The sequence below is a fragment of the Silurus aristotelis genome (assembly GCF_946808225.1).
Source record: "Silurus aristotelis genome assembly, chromosome: 2".
Classification (NCBI taxonomy): Eukaryota; Metazoa; Chordata; class Actinopteri; order Siluriformes; family Siluridae; genus Silurus; species Silurus aristotelis.
Genome location: NC_139575.1, coordinates 28,651,974 through 28,673,804, shown reverse-complemented (window position 1 = coordinate 28,673,804; position 21,831 = coordinate 28,651,974). Strand labels below are relative to the sequence as shown.

Below are 21,831 nucleotides of genomic sequence, written 5' to 3'. Positions count from 1 at the left end.
CTTTGAACGTGGCATGGTTGTTGGTGCCAGACGGGCTGGTCTGAGTATTTCAGAAACTGCTGATCTACTGGGATTTTCATGCACAACCATCTCTAGGGTTTACAGAGAATGGTCCAAAAAAGAGAAAATATCCAGTAAGCGGCAGTTCTGTGGGCGCAAATGCCTTGTTGATGCCAGAGGTCAGAGGAGAATGGCCAGACTGGTTTGAGCTGATAGAAAGGCAACAGTAACTCAAATAACCACTCATTACAATCGAGGTAAGCAGAAGAGCATCTCTGAACGCACAACATGTCGAACCTTGAGACGGATGGGCTACAGCAGCAGAAGACCACACCGGGTGCCACTCCTGACAGCTAAGAACAGGAAACTGAGGCTACAATTCGCACAGGCTCACCAAAATTGGACAATAGAAGATTGGAAAAATGTTGCCTGGTCTGATGAGTCTCGATTTCTGCTGCGACATTCGGGTGGTAGGGTCAGAATTTGGCTTAAAAAAAAAACATGGATCCATCCTGCCTTGTATCAACGGTTCAGGCAGGTGGTGGTGGTGTAATGGTGTGGGGAATATTTTCTTGGCACACTTTGGGCCCATTAGTACCAATTAAGCATCGTGTCAATGCCACAGCCTACCTGAGTATTGTTGCTGACCATGTCCATCCCTTTATGACTACAGTGTACCCATCTTTTGATCTTTAAAGCGCGAATCATCTCAGACTGGTTTCTTGAACATGACAATAAGTTCACTGTACTCAAATGGCCTCCACAGTCACCAGATCTCAATCCAATAGAGCACCTTTGTGATGTGGTGGAACGGGAGATTCGCATCATGGATGTGCAGCCGACAAATCTGCAGCAACTGCGTGATGCTATCATGTCAATATGGACCAAAATCTCTGAGGAATGTTTTCAGTACCTTGTTGAATCTATGCCATGAAGGATTAAGGCAGTTCTGAAGGCAAAAGGGGGTCCAACCTGGTACTAGTAAAGTGGCCGGTGAGTGTAAATGTATATACACAAACACATATACACATATTTAGTATATATATATATATATATATATATATATATATATATATATATATATATATATATATATATATATATATATATGCATATTAATGCAATTAATTAGATTTAAACATACCTTAGTTACTAAACATATAATACAGTATTTTATATCTTGACTTCAACGATCTGTGATTAAAAAAAAAATGTAAAATTTGTAAAATCAATCAATGGAGATAAAGAAAATGGATGAAATTAACACACCATTCTTCACATGTGTACTTTAGTATTTAACTTAGTGTACTTTGATAGATTGACAAATAAGAGAGTGTACCACACATGTATCTATTCCAAACTATTCCAGTGTGCTGAATAATATGCTTAAGCTCAAGTCTAGTGGTAGTCAGATGTGCATTAGAGAGGATACTAATGCCACGTAATGAAATAACAATATGTCTTGCTTTAAGATATTTTCTCTTCTTTCTCTTCTTGTACCTTTAGCTATCTGCAGCCACAGCTCTCTACCACCATGTCCTCATATTGCTTATACACAACATTATTAGCTGAGTCAATGTAGAGTATACTGATAGGACTAAGTCTGGTGGGTACACAACAGGTGGGTGGGGTCAAGTTAGCGTCCATGGAGTTCATGAGTGTCTGGATAATGGCATGATTGGTGGGCTCCAGATGTGAGCGGATAGGAAAATCACAGATTCCGTTACAGTGGAAGGCCTCATACTCTAATGGTGCGATGATCCAGTCGTCCCAGCCCATTTCCTTAAAGTTAACATGCAGCTGCTTGCGGTTGCACCTTGCCTTTGGATTTTTGTTGGGTTTCTTGGGACGTAGTAGTGGTGCCCTGCGCATCCTGCGCTGCGTAAAAAGGTACTCATAGACAGTTTTGTTGTCATGGCCTGAGCGTGCTTTGATCTCATTGTAAAAGAGACCGTGCTTCTTTGTGCGGCTAAACACTACAAAGAAGGCCTTCTCCTTGTTTTGCCGGCCTGATCGATCCAGGCCAAGTGACCTGAGGTCCAAAGGGTGGCCCCGATCCAATGCCTCCAACTCAAAACAAAGCTGAACAGCATTTCTAAAACTCTTGAATAGTTTCCAAATGTCAAACACCTCCCATTTTGGGATGCTGCGATCCTCTATAGGCTGCGTCTGGAGCAGCATAGCCCTTTGCTTACTTGTGGCACAAGTGTAAAGTCGAAGAGAGGTTTTGCCCTCAGTGGCAGCGATTCTAAGAGGATCAGTAAAGGGCTTTCGGAGAATGCGTAATTCAGCTCCCAGCAGTCCCTCCTTCTCCAGGGAGCTGATGTTAAAGTAATACCTCTGGTGCCTTAACAGGGGCACATGCTCATCTATAACAAATACAAAAGAAAAAGATTAATAAAAACTATGGCTTTATTTTATTCCGAAACATTAAATGCATAAAATTCAAACTAGAATCTGTAATTTGTATCTAATTTTAAATGTAAAATGTATTAAAAAGAATTAAAAAAAATAAAATACCATTCTTTTCAGCCCTTGCTGTGGTGCCATATATAATTTAAAAAAAAGTGTGTGTGTGTGTGTATATATACAGTGAGGAAAATAAGTATTTGAACACCCTGCTATTTTGCAAGTTCTCCCACTTAGAAATCATGGAGGGGTCTGAAATGGTCATCATAGGTGCATGTCCACTGTGAGAGACATAATCTATAAAAAAAAAATCCAGAAATCACAATATGATTTTTAAACTATTTATTTGTATGATACAACTGCAAATAAGTATTTGAACACCTGTCTATCAGCTAGAATTCTGACTCTCAAAGACCTGTTAGTCTGCCTTTAAATGTCCACCTCCACTACATTTATTATCCTAAATTAGATGCACCTGTTTGAGGTCGTTAGCTGCATAAAGACACCTGTCCACCCCATACAATCAGTAAGAATCCAACTACTAACATGGCCAAGACCAAAGAGCTGTCCAAAGACACTAGAGACAAAATTGTACACCTCCACAGGGCTGGAAAGGGCTACGGGGAAATTGCCAAGCAGCTTGGTGAAAAAAGGTCCACTGTTGGAGCAATCATTAGAAAATGGAAGAAGCTAAACATGACTGTCAATCGCCCTCGGACTGGGGCTCCATGCAAGATATCACCTCTTGGGGTCTCAATGATCCTAAGGAAGGTGAGAAATCAGCCAAGAACTACACAGGAGGAGCTGGTCAATGACCTGAAAAGAGCTGGGACCACCGTTTCCAAGGTTACTGTTGGTAAGACGTCATGGTTTGAAATCATGCATAGCACGGAAGGTTCCCCTGCTTAAACCAGCACATGTCCAGGCACGTCTTAAGTTTGCCAATGACCATTTGGATGATCCAGAGAAGTCATGGGAGAAAGCCATGTGGTCAGATGAGACCAAAATAGAACTTTTGGGTCATAATTCCACTAAACGTGTTTGGAAGATGAAGAATGATGAGTACCATCCCAAGTAGACCATCCCTACTGTAAAGCATGGGGGTGGTGGCATCATGCTTTGGGGGTGTTTTTCTGCACATGGGACAGGGCGACTGCACTGTATTAAGGAGAGGATGACCGGGGCCATGTATTGCGAGATTTTGGGGAACATCCTCCTTCCCTCAGTTAGAGCATTGAAGATGGGTCGAGGCTGGGTCTTCCAACATGACAATGACCCGAAGCACACAGCCAGGATAACCAAGGAGTGGCTCTGTAAGAAGCATATCAAGGTTCTGGCATGGCCTAGCCAGTCTCCAGACCTAAACCCAATAGAGAATCTTTGGAGAGAGCTCAAACTTCTTGTTTCTCAGCGACAGGCCAGAAACCTGACTGATCTAGAGAAGATCTATGTGGAGGAGTGGGCCAAAATCCCTCCTGCAGTGTGTGCATACCTGGTGAAAAACTACAGGAAACGTTTGACCTCTGTAATTGCAAACAAAGGCTACTGTACCAAATATTAACATTGACTTTCTCAGGTGTTCAAATACTTATTTGCAGCTGTATCATACAAATAAATAGTTTTAAAAAATCATACATTGTGATTTCTGGATTTTTTTTTTTTAGATTATGTCTCTCACAGTGGACATGCACCTACGATGACAATTTCAGACCCCTCCATGATTTCTAAGTGGGAGAACTTGCAAAATAGCAGGGTGTTCAAATACTTATTTTCCTCACTGTATATATACAGTGCCTTGCGAAAGTATTCAGCCCCCTTGAACTTTGCAACCTTTTGCCACATTTCAGGCTTCAAACATATGAAACTGTAATTTTTTGTGAAGAATCAACAACAAGTGGGACACAATCATGAAGTGGAACGAAATTTATTGGATATTTCAAACTTTTTTAACAAATAAAAAACTGAAAAATTGGGCGTGCAAAATTACTCAGCCCCTTTACTTTCAGTGCAGCAAACTCTCTCCAGAAGTTCAGTGAGCATCTCTGAATGATCCAATGTTGACCTAAATGACTAATGATGATAAATAGAATCCACCTGTGTGTAATCAAGTCTCAGAGGTCCGTTTAAAGCGCAGAGAGCATCATGAAGAACAAGGAACACACCAGGCAGGTCCGAGATACTGTTGTGGAGAAGTTTAAAGCCGGATTTGGATACAAAAAGATTTCCCAAGCTTTAAACATCCCAAGGAGCACTGTGCAAGCAATAATATTAAAATGGAAGGAGTATCAGACCACTGCAAATCTACCAAGACCTGGCTGTCCCTCTAAACTTACAGCTCATACAAGGAGAAGCAGGGCCGCTGGAAGTCATTTTGAAAAGGGGGTGCTGTGAATTTGTTTATTTTTTTTTTTGGACAAAAAAACCTATGAGCCTATGGGCCTATTTAGAATACATTTAAAAAAATAACATAGGGCTGTGATGATGGCACTTTTTTTTTTTTTTACCACCGCGGTGGTAGTGGACCAAATACCGGCGGTGTTGCGGTGGTTGGAGGGTTGTTTTGAAATAATAAAAAAACAAAAAAAAAACAAAGAAACAACACACTAAAGCCTGTAAAGCATTGAAATAAATATCAGTAAATACTGGTAACTTGTAACATAATATAATAAAGTTGAATCCATTTAAAAAAAAAAAAAAAAAACAGTTTTATATTTCCACACAAAGACGCGTTATAGCCTACCGCTCTGCGCTTTGAGAGGGATGTGGAACATGAGCAGGAAAGAGACCACCGATCTCTTTTTCTGATATCTTCATGTTGTTGTAAAAGGTACGAAGAGCTAATTTTCTCTTCCACAAGGGCAAGGCATTTAGGCTATGTTTGCGCGCTGCCAGAGAAAGCCAAACTAAAATCACCCGCGCGTGTGAAACGCGCTTTACAAATGAACTTGAAAAATCAATATAATTAAAATAATCAAAATAATTAAATTAAAATCCAAAATACACTTAATAGCCTACGTGTGTCAAAATCATTTCCTAAAATATTCATAAGGAATTTATAAATTGTGCAAAATATTTTTAATAGGCCTACATTTAAAAAAAAATCTCTCTTTCGCCAATAGGGGGTGCTGCAGCACCCCCAGCACCCCCACTTCCTGCGGCCATGAGGAGAAGACTGATCAGAGATGCAGCCAAGAGGCCCATGATCACGCTGGATGAACTGCAGAGATCTACAGCTGAGGTGGGAGACTCTGTCCATAGGACAACAATCAGTCGTATACTGCACAAATCTAGCCTTTATGGAAGAGTGGCAAGAAGAAAGCCATTTCTTTAAGATATCCATAAAAAGTGTCGTTTAAAGTTTGCCACAAGCCAACTGGGAGACACACCAAACATGTGGAAGAAGGTGCTCTGGTCAGATGAAACCAAAATCGAACATTTTGGCAACAATGCAAAACTTTATGTTTGGCGTAAAAGCAACACAGCTCATCACCCTGAACACACCATCCCCACTGTCAAACATGATGGTGGCAGCATCAAGGTTTGGGCCTGCTTTTCTCAGCAGGGACAGTGAAGATGGTTTAAAATTAATGGGAAGATGGATGGAGCCAAATACAGGACCATTCTGGAAGAAAACCTGATGGAGTCTGCAAAAGACCTGAGACTGGGACGGAGATTTGTCTTCCAACAAGACAATGATTCAAAACATAAAGCAAAATCTACTATGGAATGGTTCACAAATAAACATATCCAGGTGTTAGAATGGTCAAGTCAAAGTCCAGACCTGAATCCAATCGAGAATCTGTGGAAAGAACTGAAAACTGCTGTTCACAAATGCTCTCCATCCAACCTCACTGAGCTCGAGCTGTTTTGCAAGGAGGAATGGGCAAAAACTTCAGTCTCTCGATGTGCAAAACTGATAGAGACATACCCCAAGCGACTTACAGCTGTAATCGCAGCAAAAGGTGGCGCTACAAAGTATTAACTTAAGGGGGCTGAATAATTTTGCACGCCCAATTTTTCAGTTTTTTTATTTGTTAAAAAAGTTTGAAATATCCAATAAATTTACTTTATTTTATAAATACTTTCGCAAGGCACTGTATATATATATATATATATATATATACACCAGTATTATATAAAATATATCAAATATTCCGAAGAATTTATTAATTTACTGTAGGCTTTTAATAACAGACATGTAAGCTTAAAAATTTTAAATCATGAACAGTGCCCCCTGTTGAGGTTGCATAAAATTACCAGATACTGTATAGCTTTTACTTGGCCAAGTTGCCCTGTCGAATGCCTGCTGAAACCTGATTGGATAATAGCAATCATGATTTTAAATGATCAAGTTTAGAAAGCCACAAAAAAAGTTTTAACATTTTTTATCAGTGTTTTGGCCAAATATGAGAATAAGGATCATTGACGTTAGTATTACTGTGTAATGTTCTAACTGAGTTCAGATTACAGGAAAATGGAACCCTATAATTCTCAGGTCCCATAAAAGTTTTTTTATAAAAAACAAACAAACAATTGGATTTTTATTTCATTATAGATAGTATACTATAGCATAGTTTGTTATTATTATTGTTATTATTATTATTATTATTATTATTATTATTATTATTATTATTGCAAAACAAAACTAATGTAATTTTGTAGTATTAAGGGGAAGGATTAGTTCAAATTTAAGTTAAATAAATATTGCCAAGTTTGCCCTTTGTCAATGTAACAGAAAGTTAAACCTAATATGTCCTAATATGATTATTGAAGCACCTGCCCTTGTTAAATATGTATGACTATGCATACACCAACCAGCCACAACACACACACACACACACACACACACACACACACACACACACACACATATATATATATATATATATATATATATATATATATATATATATATATATATATATATATATATATATATATAAAATAATTGGTAAAGAGAATAACATTGATTCCATTACATTGCATTGTTACAATGGCACCTGCCAAGCAAGTGACAGATATGGATAACTCAATCGAAGCATCTGAAAAGGCAGATCTATTTTAGGGGTTCTTTTATGCAATGAAATGGTTAGCACCTTCTAAGTCACTTAGAAAATATTTGTGTACATCTTTACAAAACTGCAGCAAAAGATTGCAGATTTGTTCTCTCACTGTTGAGCTGTATGTGTTACTGTGGCTGCTTGAAGCGATATGAAGCTTGAAGATACCCATATATTTGCCCATACCAAACCAGTTTCTGCATAAGACCTTTGCATTAGTGCATATACTAAACTGGAGATGATTGATTTGTAGCTTATACGAGCGGCTGCTGTTGTGTAATGTTGTTGTGTAACAGGACTTCGATTCATTATGATTACACGTAACATGTTTCATCATATTTAGTCCAGTTTATCTTTTCTCTACTAGAAGAGCATGGATTTCCTTTTGCCTGGTCCTTTTGTGCATTTTGTTTTCATGAGGATTAGTTCATATTGCCAATGTCAACTCTAATGACTTCTATATGACCAATACTACTATTCTTAATAATAATAATAATAATAATAATAATAATAATAATAATAATAATAATAATAATTAATAATAATAGCAATAATAATAATGTACTTGCAGTTGCCAATACCTTGCCCTTTGTCCACAAAGCTCGTTATGGTGTTAGCCATGCCTGCCTCGTGCATCGCGCTCCGGTTCATCTGCCCAGTGGACAGGGACCAGTAAAGAGACAGCATGTAATCATGAGGTGTGACAGCCGGTAGTCTCGGTGTCTGTCTCTCCTCCGCTTTGTCCTTCACTTTCTCGCTCCTTTTTGCGATATGAGGGGTCTCGAGGACGGCTTTTGTTCCGCTGGCGCGTGCGCTCAGTCCCGAGGGCGCGTGCGCTGCCCGGTGTGTTTGCGTCGCTCCGGCCGTGTGTATGCGCGAGATTTTGGCACCGCTTGGCACTGCCAAGGACGTTAGCCTCGGTCTGGGCTGGAGACTAAGCGTATGCGATACCAAGTGCATGCACACAAGCGCACAGAAGCCGAAGGACAGAGAGAGCACGTTCATCCTCGGAGTTTCGTGCGGGTTTCGACGCAGGAGAAACGCGCGAACATGAGCGTTCCACAACCATGAAAGGAACCTGGAAAGTGAAGATACATGCTCACATGGGTCACATGGAAGGGGGAAATTAGAAAGTTGTGATTAACACCCCGCAAAACCATAATGGGGCGAATTGCTTGCACATGCAGTTGCGCTCCATCACTTAAGTCCGAGAGTGCGATGGACATCCAAAAAGGTGTGAACGTTACGGAGTCTGGCAGAGTTCTGCGCGCATTACCCTGCTAGTGAACACTGCACACAACTTACTCCAAATAATGTCGTTATTACCCCCTCCTCTCTCTCTCTCTCTCTCTCTCTCTCTCTCTCTCTCTCTCTCTCTCTCTCTCTCTCATATTTCTCTCAATTTCCTTCCCTCTTTACTCTCTATCCTTTTATTTCTCCCGCCCATTATTACACGTACTCCCCTCATTTCTTTCCTTTCTTTGTCTTGATCTCTGGCACCTTTTCTCCTAATTTTTCCTCTTTTTCTCTTAGTTATTGTATCGCATTCCTCCCCTCGCAAGTTCAAACCTTGCCCGTGAAAATAGAGCAACACAAAGCACAAAGACTTGGGGATAGAGATAGATCTCCAGGTGCTATATATATATATATATATATATATATATATATATATATATATATATATATATATATATATATATATATATATATAACATTTCAGCTACCATTGTAGTAGACCTTCTCAAGGGACAATACTATATAGATAAAACTTGGACATATTTTAGAGTAGTCAAGGTGCAGCTTGTATAACAGTACAGATTTACTGTCCTCTAAAAATAACTCCACATACAGCTATTATTGTCAAAATAGCTGCCAACAAAAGTGAGTACACCCTAAGTGAACATGTCAGATCTGTGTCCAAAGTATCAATATTTTTTGTGAGCACAATTGTTTTCCATCATTGCCTTAATCCTCCTGGGCATGGAATACACCAGAGCTGCACAGGTTGTTGCTGGGATCCTCTTCCACTCCTCCATAATGACATCACGGAGCTGCTGGATGTCAGACACATGGCACTTCTCCACCCTCCGCTTGAGGATGCCCCACAGGTGCTCAATAGGATTCAGGTCTGGAGACATACTGGGTCACTTCATCCCTTTCAGCAATGCAGTTGTCATCTTGGCAGTGTGTTTGGGGCTGTTTTCATGTTGGAAAACCCAGTTTCTAAATGGAGGGCATCATGTTCTGCTTCAAAATGTCATAGTACTTGTTGGAATCCATGTGTCTCTCTTTGAACTGCAGTTCTCCAACAGCACTCATGCAATACTTTTGAAACCAGCATTTGTACCTGACTTACAGCCAGTTCCAAATGGAAACCAGCTTGGAAAACCTCTGTATGACCCTGGCCACTGTACTGAAACATTCGGTTTCAGGGTGTTACCAATCTTCTTATACATAGGCCGTTTTTGTGGAGAGCAACAATTCTAATTCCCAAATCCTCAGAGTTCTTTTCCATGAGGTGCCATGTTGAACATTCAGTGGTCAGTATGAGAAAAGTGTACCCAAAGCAGCAAATTTTAACTGCTCTAATACAAGATACATAAATTTGTATAGTACTGTTAACAGACAAAAACATAAACATGATCAATAAGACATGTGGCTTTGCACGGTTAAACGACGTACAGCTGTCATTTACATGTTAGGGTGTTCTCACTTTTTTTTGCCAGCTATTTCGACAGTAATGGCTGTTTGTTGAGTTATTTTCAGAGGACAGTTAATCTGTACTGCTACACAAGCTGCACATTGACTATTCTAAAGTATATCCAAGTTTCATTTCTATAGTATTTTCCCTTGCGAAGATCTACTAAAATGGTTGCTGAAATGTGAGGGGTGTACTTACTTTTGTGAGATACTGTATATATTATATACACATTAAGATACCACTTTTAATAGTGCTATTCTGGATATTAACCTTAATCAAATATCTAACAGTGTTTAATGTTTAATATATTTGCATAGCGCTTTGTTCCAGAAGCAGATTTACAGAATACAATATATGTATATTTTTTTAAAAATTTTTTAATTAGTTCATATACGTTTATCCCTTTTTAGTTTATCCCTAATAAGCAAGCCAGTGGCGACAGTGGCAAGGAAAAACTCCCAGAGGTGGTATGAGGAGGGAACCTTTAATTGGAATCAGACTCTAAAGTCCTCATCTGGGTGACCTCAAATGTCTAGTTATTAGAGTTCCACCATTGTTGAGGTAGTCAACAGTTCACTGACACTAGAATGTTCATGGCTGTTCATGTTCATGGCAACTGTAGCCTAAGCCTTTGCAGCCGACATGTTTATATTATTTACAGTCCAAATCCATCTTCATGGTTAGTGAGTTTAACCCTCCACAATAACATCATGGACCTTTAGACTATTCATGGGGAACCATCTGCAGCGAGTCATCTCCAACTGAAAAGAACTCCATCGTGAGTGTCAGGATGAATCAGGGGGGTGGGAGATGGTAGTTCAGTGGTTAAGGCATTAGACTCTGGATTGGAAGGTTCAAATCCCCACACCACCAAGCTGCCAGCCTGAGCAAGGCCCTTAACCTTCAACTGCTTAATTGTAAGTCGTTCTGGATGAGGGCGTCTGCCAAATGCCATAAATGTAAACGTAACTGCATCAGGCAGTTCTAGAAAGAAGAAAGGGACAAAATCACTGGTACCTATACAGCATGCTAAACTCGACATAGTGTGAGGGAGAGGTTGAGGGTGGGGGCAACAAGAAGAGACTATCTATGACAAATAAAAGGGACAGCCAGAAGTTAACACAGACATGAGGGATCTCATTATAATTATATAATCATACATTATAATCATGACCCACCCAGATCTGCTCCTTTACCAAAGAAAAACCTTTTCACAAAATGCATGATTAAACAAATATACCAAATAGCCTGCATTGGCCAAAAGTTCACTCGGGTATTGTGGCACGAGAACATTCAGTGCTGTATATGTCAGCAGTAACATTTTATTATCAATACGAAAGTTGATTGAAAGATCCTGGTCCTGGTAAAGGACCCTTGCTGCTGCATTCTGGACATATCCGTGCATTTGCTGGAATATCCAGACAATAAGGCATATCAAGGAGAATATTGGGATCGGGCATTAAATGTTTGTAGAATGCATTAAAAATTATATTACACTAATCCTGAATATCAAGCAAAACTTTTCCACCACTCACAAAGGCCACATTGGAAACCTCTGATTAAACACATTTCATGATATTTCAATACACAAACTCACTTGCATACGTTTTGACATTCCTCATTTCCTTTTGGTTGCCAGATTAAAATATATACAACCAAGATTATCTCATTATTCCAACTTCCCGTGTTCCAGTCAATAAATCCAACTTGCATTCAAGACAGCATTTTTTTGTTATATTATAGTATAATATATTGTGCCATAATAGGAACTCTCATAAACCCTATATAAATGTTCTTTTAAATGATTTGACTTCACACCATATTTGATGCATGCTGTCAGTGTATTCACTCTAAAACTATTTCACACATAAAATTTGCTGCAGCAATCCAGGCACATTAGTTTATCACACCATTAATCTGATTGCTGTATTAGAGTCATAAATAGTAAGCTGTGCTACAGAAATAATTAGATGACAGAAGTCACCTTATGGTTATAGAGATTTGGCAGTAACTACACCTTGAAACTGAAACTATGCATAGTTTTATTTGTGGAAAGGTTCCCGTTATGCATGCACTGTGTGCACTGTGCATTCATCACTACTTTCGTAATTCTTAACATAAAAAGGCTATTTTCATTCCCTTCTATTAGGTGACACTGTGATGTTGTTTTAATCTTTAACAAAATGAACAAAATGTGGACTGTAATTTATCATAAACATTATCTTTTTCAGGAAATGTTTAGCCTTTTATAGTCTAAGCGTTTATTTTTTTTCGTGACATTATCATCATCATCAAAAGATATAATGCTAATATTGCAAAATAATAGATCTAGTAATTGCAATATATAATGCTGCCAGTAAACTAAAAGAGTTTCTGTTAGATAAGCAACTTCTTTTTTGGGAAGTATTTCTTGCAATACAAATAGTTTAATAAATGTAGCACGATCACACAGGTTTCTATAATACATTGCACCTCTAAAGTAGTATAGCTTTCATCGTGCTTTTGGTGCATTAAGTCTTATTTTAAACAAAGATTTAATTTGAGATTTTACGTCCATAAAATGTATAAATGACATCTTCCTGTTCATTCATACATGGTCCATACGTTTATATATCCCCATCTCCGGGGTTATGGACCGTTTGCAATGGTATTCTGCAAACACCCACTCGGTCTTCGTTTATGGCAACCAACAGCCAACCTACATTTTGAAAGGAATGACACTCAGGATCTGGAGTGGTTTTTTGTGAGAAAAAGCCTGGTTTCCAAGCTGTTTCAGACTTGAGCACACCCATTTTGGATCGCCAAGGTGAAACTCACGATGTATACATAAACATACTCAGCCAGGGGTGAAAACCGCAGCACTGGCATTCAAAACAGTGAACACAGCACATTTTATGCCTGACCATGCTACATGTACTCTTCTCTCAGGATGTTTTCAGAAGGGGGAGCTGAAGGGGAAAAAAGGAGGAAATGTCCACTGGCCTGCGGTTTACTAGCTCTCTGCTAGCATATGAGGGCAAGAACATTTCTTTTGTGTTCATGTTTCTCAACCCACACCTCTTCCACTGGCATCATGCCACTGTGCAAACTATAGCAGAGTACACTAGTGGTATCAAGGTACAGTGCCAGAGACAAAAGCCACATACATTGCTCAGGGGTTAGCATGAATAAGACAAATAAAGAGTGAGATTTTCCTGCCAAGAAGCCAGAGTTATTTGTTGTCACGTCTGTAGCTCTGCATCTGGTCAATGGATTATGTAAAACAAGGCCCATGCAAAAAAAAAAGAATGCAAAAGTACAAAAAGAAAATAAAGATTGAGGGAAATTTTAACACTCGTGTCACACATTTTCTCACACTATGAATGCATATGTTTCCCAATAAATACAAATAATTGGCTTAAAAATGTAATAAAGAAAAAAAAACAACAGGTATATATATATATATATATATATATATATATATATATATATATATATATATATATATATATATATATATATATATATATATATATATACATGGTGTCACATTTGTAGAACTTGCATTATTCAGTTTGTCAAATAATGAACAGCACATGGAAGGAAAAGAGAAAATACTTTTTTTTTTATTCTGTTTTATTTGCATAGCACTTTTAACAATGGACATTGTCCCAAAGCTTTACAAAAATAAAAATATGAACATTTAAAACATTTAAAATTTTTAATTTATAAATTAGATTAGAAGTTTATTCCTAATGAGCAAGCCAGTGGCAACAGGTAAAAACTCCCTGAGATGGTATGAGGAAGGAACCAGACTCGAAAGGGAACCCATCCTAATCTGGGTGACATCGAATTTCCATTCATTATAGTTCCATGATTGTTGAGGTTATCAGCTGTTCATGGATGGAGATTGTAAAACTGGTGATGGTAGCCCTAAGCCATTGTAGCAGCCCAAAATCTTCTTCATGGTTCTTGAGTTTATCCCACTCGACAGTAACCTCGTGGATCTTTAGACTGTTAATTTGGAACCACCGTCAACAGCAGCGAGTGGTCTCCAATCAAAAAGAACTCCATCCAAAGGTAGAGCATCAGGATTAATCAGTCAGGTTGGGTAAGTAGAAAGGGACGGGTACCTCAGCAGCATATGTGACTTGGCAGAGAGAGAGCAATAAAAGAGAGAAAAAGAGAGGGAGAGAGTGACAGGGAGAGAGACATGTATTATTAGCTAAAGGTAAGGAGTCATAGTTTTCCTTATGCCTTCACTTATATAAAATCTTTTTGGCATTCAAATTCTGGCATTAGAAAATAAAATAAGGCTGAAATAAAAAGTGCTATTCAGTTTAAGCTAAAGGTTTCTAACAAAATCTAAACATGACAACCATACCAAGAAAATCAAACAAAGCAAGAAAATCAACTCTGAGATTTAAGAATTAGAATTGTTTTTACAATCCACAAAGATGACCTAGGCTATAAGAAGTTCAGTAACACTCTGAAACTGAATTACAGTATAGTGGCCAGGGTCATACAGAGGTTTTTCAAGTGGGGTTACACTCGGAACAGGCCTCGCTAAGGGGCGATCAAAAAAGTTGAGTCCTTGTGCTGTGTGTCAGGTGCAGAAGATGCTTTAAAAAGCAGATGCGTGAGTACTGCAGCATTGCTTTAGAGGTTGCAGAAGCGGAAGGCCCACTTGTCAGTGCTCAGATCATATGCCCCTCACTGCAACAATTCGGTTTGCATAGATGTCATACCAAAAGAGAGCTGTTTTTGCTGAAGACATGTCCAAAAGCATGAATTACTGGAATAATGTCCTGTATTCTGATGAGACTAAGATAAACGTGTTTGACTCAGATGATGTCCAGCATGTGTGAGGAGTACCAAGAAAATTGTGTCTTGCCTACAGTCAAGCATGGTGGTGGTAGCATCATGGTCTGGGGCTGCATGAGTGCTGCTGGTATTGGGAATCTGTAGCTCATTGAGAGAAACATGGATTCCAACATGTACTATGACATTCTAAAGCAGAACATGATGCCTTCCCTTTAGAAACTGGCCCGAAAGCCAATTTCCCAATATAATAATAACCCCCAAGATTACAACTGCCTTACTGAGGAAGCTGAAGGTGAGCGTGATTGAGTGGCCAAGTATGTCTCCAGACCTGAATCCTAATTGAGCAAATCTCCGTGATGTCATTATGGAGGAGTAGAAGAGGAACAACCTTTGCAGCTCTGGTGAATTCCATGCTCAGGAGAATTAAGGCAGTGCTACATAACAATGGTGCTCACTCAAAATATTGATATTTTAACAAATATCCAATATCCAAGTTACATTTCTGTAGTTTTTATAAAAGATACTAAAATGATTGCTGAAATATAAGAGGTCTACTCACTTTTGTGAGATACTGTATATATATATATATATATATATATATATATATATATATATATATATATATATATATATATATATATATATATATATATATATATATATATATATATTTCTTTTGTGAAAGTATATGTTTTCCTGATTGTTATTTAACTTTTTTTTTTTGCAGCATATGTATTTATGAGGTTCGTTTGTAATTAGTGCTTAAGGGCCCAAATGAGCTTAACAGTGTGAACTCACTCTAAGACGTAACGAAATGGTGACGAGCAAAAACAAAAAAATGAAGCAGAGAGAATATATCCTCATCTGACCATTACTGTAAACCATAGGTTGTTTAAATTGGAGTCTTATCGTTTAGTTAAATTACTTATTTCATTTCTAATCTTGCGGGCTATATATGGATAAACATATACTGATTACTGGCATCAATATGTTGTAGATTAAGAAGAATCATTTGTCGTTACATGTAGGCCAAATGGAAAGCAGAAAGGTTCCCCTGCTTATAGCTCCCTCTTGTGGTGAATATAGTCGATGTAGACCATAAATGTAACTCTTTCAACACAATCTTGTTATACTTTAGTTTGCTGAATACTGACATAATTTTAAATTAAGTTAAAAATATTTACAGATAATCTAATAATTATAAACCACTTGATTAAATAAATGTATTAAAGCAAACTTGCCTTTCACAAAATGTCATCTGGTTATTTCAGACATTCTGACAACTCATTTTATCAGATGTTTTGCAAAGTTCACCCACAGTTACATCTGGCTTTCTCTCTTTTTCTCTCCCTCTATGTGTGTATGTATGTGCATGTGTGTGTCCATATGTTAGTGGAAGGAAGATGAAGTTTATAGGTTTGAATATAGGTGTGGGTTCTGTAAATTATGTCTTTGTGGTTTGAAATAGTCCGCTCATTCAGCTCATTCAGCTCATAAATATCATTACTTAAGCTTTAACGTTTTACTACATATTTAATCATGATATTTAAAAAATATATATATAATTCTCCAAATCAAGACGTAAAACAATACCCGTGTTTCAATATAGCAATTATTACTAAATGATCACAGTGATGAGAAATTGTATTATTCTAAACTATATTACTGCTAAAAACATTGTTATAATTTTAATAGTAATTTTATGTTTTTCAGATTTGTTTAATGCCTACATTCTCAATAGAAATGAAATTGAATATAATTAAAATTTCAGATTAAGTAACATTCTATAAGAGAGTTCTTATAGCAGCAACCAGGTTTAATAATAAATAATAAAAAGGTTTTGAAAATGTTCAGTATTCATAACTAATTATGAATTCAGCTTCATAAGATAAAACAAATAATCACATTACTTTAAAAAACATTACATTAAAGAAATATCAAGCTAAATAAACGTGTAACAAAAATTTTAAATGTTATTTACTGCAGTAGCATTATAACACAATATAAATAAATAAATAAATAAATAAATAAATAAATAAATAAATAAATAAATAATGTGATAAAATTTTTGCATGCTTACTGGTAGGTCTAAATAAGTTTCTATACTTCCTATTTAACCTTATTTCCATACCATTTAATGCACATTACATCTATAACTGTGTAATTTACCCACAATTGTGAGTGTTTCATATGCTCATACATTGTGCACTCATTTTAAGTGTAAGAGGGCTTCTGGATCCATGAGCAGAAAGTTTAATCACAAATAATAAACAAAGTTGGCAAAAAACAACAACAACACAAAAACTGTGTGAACATTATCCCAGGCCTTTCACAAGTCAATAATAAGCACAGCTCACAAGTAACAACTAACCCTGGCTAACAAGGTGCTTTGTTCTTTTGTTCAATTTTCCAGTTTAATTTGAACTTTTATTAATTTTTTTTTAAAGTTGAAAGTTAAGTTATATTTAGAAAGTCTCAAGAAGTCATTAATAAGTTGTATACATTAAATAAAATGTAAGTCACTCTGGTTAAGCCATTGGCCAAAGACTTATTTTTATCTCTTGTTCCCCTTGTTTTATTAAATTTAAAGTGAAAAATGTTCACCTTTATGTACTTAATTTGTAATCTGATTTGCCAAAAACCAAAATGTATAAAGTAACTCATTTATTACTATAATTATTATTATTAATTTAGTCATCATGATTTTGAACCTTCATGCCTTGTCCAGCAGTGGAAGCTTTTTGGTGTAGGTTTTTACCTCACTATTTCAATCACTAGTCCAAAATTTAGCCACTGAGCTACTACTGAGTAGTCATAAATCAATTTATTATTTTTTACTTAACTTTACTAAGAAGAGATTTCAAAACGAAAATAAGTCCTGAACAAACATTGGTGGTCAGCCAGTGTCATTTAGAATTTACTGAGTGGTCATTGGGAAAGAATTTAGGTGTAATAAATTCAGTCAGTACATACTGTTGAGTCTTTCAACTTGTATATCAGCAGCTGCTGATGTTCAAAAGAGTAACTAATGTCTACACAAAAAAGTTGCAAGTTAGCAAGTCAGTGTTTACATTGCACATTGTGCACTTATATTTCTTACATTTGCACTATAGCAATTGTAGTGCATTATGTTCCTATAATTTGCCATAGAATGCTGGGAGGATTCAGAGAGTAAACATTTCATTGTATAGTGTAACGACTGATTTCTGTGTATACAACAATAAAGTCCATGTGATTTCTATTTTGTGCAAACAGCAAGTAAGTGATGGTGGGCTGGGGTGGATATGTCTGGGCTGAATGTTCTTCAAGTATTCACTCTCCACTTATTGCATTATAAGACTGTCCCGATTAACTTGAACCATGTTGTCCCAAAAGACTTCAGAGTAACTAAGTAAAACAAACTTTAACTTGCAGTACCCCTATTTTACCAGGAGAGGGCAATGATATAACTGTTTTACCACTTTCACCGAAGATCATAAACACACACACACACACACACACACACACACACACACACACACACACACACACACACACACACACACACACACAAACACAAATAAATTAATATATACAAATACATCCCCTACTTCAGCTAACTAAGTACTAAATGGCATCTCCCATTCTTACTATTATTATTATTATTATTATTATTATTATTATTATTATTATTATTATTAATAGTGGTAGTAGTAATAATAATAGTAATTATAAGAAGACAAGAAGGAAAAAGGATATCTCATGTAGCACTACCAGTTATACTGGATGTTTTCATTCAGCCTAAAACTCTTAGGCCAGCTTATGTGTTTGTGTAATAACTGCTGCGAGATAACATAAAAGGAAGTTGTTTCAGGAACAGTGTTCACAGGGCATATAAATAATGTTGAACATTTACTACTTCCTGGCTGCTATGAGCTCTGTGAAAAAAACTCCTATTCTTTCTGAGAGTGAATTGCTGAACTATAAGTTAAGCAGTACCCAGTCCCCAGACATTATGTGGCCTCAAATGTATGACCTGTGCTTGTTAAAAGTCTCTGTTTCTGATTAACGTTCCGATATTTTTGGATTTTCCTTTTCCACTTTGGTTTTCGGAAACACTTCCTGTTTACTTTTTGTGCTTTGGATACTGTTGGCATCATGTATAAACATTTCTCTTCATAGATTTGCATGTTTCTCAGGTTTCATTTACAGGCTTCATGTCAGCCATTTCACATTTGTGTTTATGTTAGAATCTGCAAATACTATTTATTACATTTTACTTCCAGTAGTCTATAACTACACAAGAAAAAATATACAGTGCTTTTCCAAAGTTTGGAAATGCCTAGTATTTTAATATTTACACCTACATGCTTCCTTTGTTTATATCCAACACACTAGGTAATTTAACGGTATGAAGACTTACTTTAAACAAACATTATATTATGTTAGAGTGTGTAAAGCTGTTCATTAATGCTATGGGTGAAAATAAAGTTTAACATATGTACATTTATATATTGACCTTGCAATCCAGGTCAGGCCATTCCATGATAGATAACACTCCAGCTGAATACTTGCAATCTAAAGCATACAAAGCTTACAGAGCTTGGATTTATGCTTTGGATCATTGTCTTGTTGAGCTGCAGTTCAGATAAAATTGAGTGGCTTTAAAATATGGAATACTAGCCATATTGGTTCAGTATTCCTTTCTCCCAGAAAAAATCTCCAATCTCTGCTGCTTCAAAACAACCCCAAACCATTAAACGTCCACCTACAGGTTTGACAGTTGGTGTGAGGACAGTCTAATAAGATTGTTTCTCTTTTTCTCTGTCTTACATAAGCTCTTTTGTTAGAGCCAAAAAGGTCAAATTTGGATGTGAACAAAAGGAACAAGCATTGCAAAAATGATAAAAGAGTAGGTGTTCCCAAATTTTTGACAGGCACGGCACAATTTTAACCACCATGTGACTTTGGAAATAGAATCGACCCACATCTGGAATGATTTCAAATAGTTGTCCTTCAGTTTTCCTGGCCTGTGATTGTCTGGTACGTCTGTAGCATTTTCCGTTTCATTTCATTTACAACAACAACAGCATTTTCAGTAACCATTTCCACCTCCATATGATGACAATAGAACACACTGTTCACAATGGTTTCCAGTCTCAGGGGTTTATCAGACAGTAACAGTTTTTACACAATGTCTAATCAATGAATTCATTCGATTATCTGTCATATTATATATTTGATAATATATAATTGATTATATAGAAATTTATATAGAAGGTTGAATAAAGGAAATGTAGAAACACATTAGCATAAACTAAACCCAGGTAACACATGACAATTTCAATATGTCCAGAGAATATTATTAGGAAAAAGATACATATTGAGATTATTAACTTGTGAGAGCACATAATAAAAGAAATCAGTTTAATATATGTAAACAAGATTACAAGAGTAGTTATGAATGTTGAAATTTATTAAACAGAAAAGGACAGTTAAATTGCAAGGGAGGTTCATTTCTATTTTACTTTTGTAAATCACAAAGGGCAGTGAAAAGCCCCTGAACATTTTATTTTGTATATACATACACATGCTCTCCCAGGAATGTCAAAAAATTATGTATGTCGTATGATGTTTGTGCATCAACTACCTGCCATCCCACATATTCTTTTCTCCTAGTAAATATGTGGCAGCAAATGAAGACCTATACAGCTCTATGCTTAAAAGCAATTACAATTACAATTAGTTCTACAGGTGATTTCTCTCCAATTCGAGATTTTTTTTTTTTTCTAAAAGCCCTCTTCCACAAAGCACCACCGCCAGACCCAGACCACCAGACCCGCCAGACCCAGTTATCAGCACTAGTGTATATAATGATGGATCCCTATGGTACATCTCACAAACCAGATTTTATGAGCTTTGCTTACCAAGGCCTAGCATTCCAACTAATAGATTGGCCATTAATTGGCCAATAGTCTAATACCATGTGTGTTTTTGGGATGTATGCAAACCCCCGAGGCATTAGAATACTTCTGTATTTGGGTGACAGGCTCTATTGCAACTTCACAAAGGGACTGGATATGTGAGACTCATCCACCCTCTTTGCACACATTATGGTGCCTGGGCTCAGAGTTTTGTCTGCTTATTTATTTATTAATTATTATGTGTGAGTTTCAGTCACTATTGCATTTTTTTATTTGTCTTGTATGTCAAATGTCTAATTGAGTTTGGTACATGACTTGCATGGATTACATATATAAAAAGAGACAATTATAATCTAATAAAAGTAGTTTTAGTAAACTACTGCATATATTCACATTTATGGCATTTGGCAGACACCCTTTTCCCAGGAGACTCATAACTGAGCAGTTGATGGTTAAGGGCCTTGCTCAATGGCCCAGCAGTGGCAGCTTAGTAGTGCTGGAATTTAAACTTGTGACCTTGAGTCCAACGCCTTAACCACTAAGCTACCACCTCCTATATACATAAATGCATACATACATCATATATATATATATATATATATATATATATATATATATATATATATATATATATATATATATATATATATTAAAACCACTAACAGGTGAATTAAATAACAGTAAATATTCCCTTACAGTTGCACCTGTTAATAAGTAAGATATACTATGAAGAAAGTAAACTGTCCTGCTTTTCTGCTTGATGCAGGAAAAATGAATCTAAATGACTTTAACAAAAGCAACTGTGGAATGTGCTGGCCAAACAAGTCTAATCCATGGAGACCTCACCTCACAACCTACTAGACTTAAAGGATCTCTTGCTTAATGTCTTGGTGTCAGATGCCACAGTACACCTTCAGAGTTTTTGTGGAGTCAATGCCTCAGTGGGTCAGAGCTA

At 36.9% G+C, this 21,831-nt stretch overlaps 2 protein-coding genes across 2 annotated transcripts in view; both read right to left on the bottom strand.

The window, feature by feature from the left end:
- The window catches only part of LOC310722064 (oxidative stress-responsive serine-rich protein 1-like), a 190,834-nt gene that overhangs the window by 134,793 nt on the left and 34,210 nt on the right, over positions 1-21,831 (bottom strand). The window lies entirely within an intron of this gene.
- On the bottom strand, positions 1,289-8,724 carry gdf5 (growth differentiation factor 5). Its single transcript, XM_083533750.1, has 2 exons — positions 8,051-8,724; positions 1,289-2,369 (listed from the first exon to the last, which is right to left on the bottom strand). The coding sequence occupies exons 1-2, from the start codon at positions 8,472-8,474 to the stop codon at positions 1,507-1,509; spliced, it is 1,287 nt and encodes a 428-aa protein (XP_083389876.1). The 5' UTR covers positions 8,475-8,724; the 3' UTR covers positions 1,289-1,506.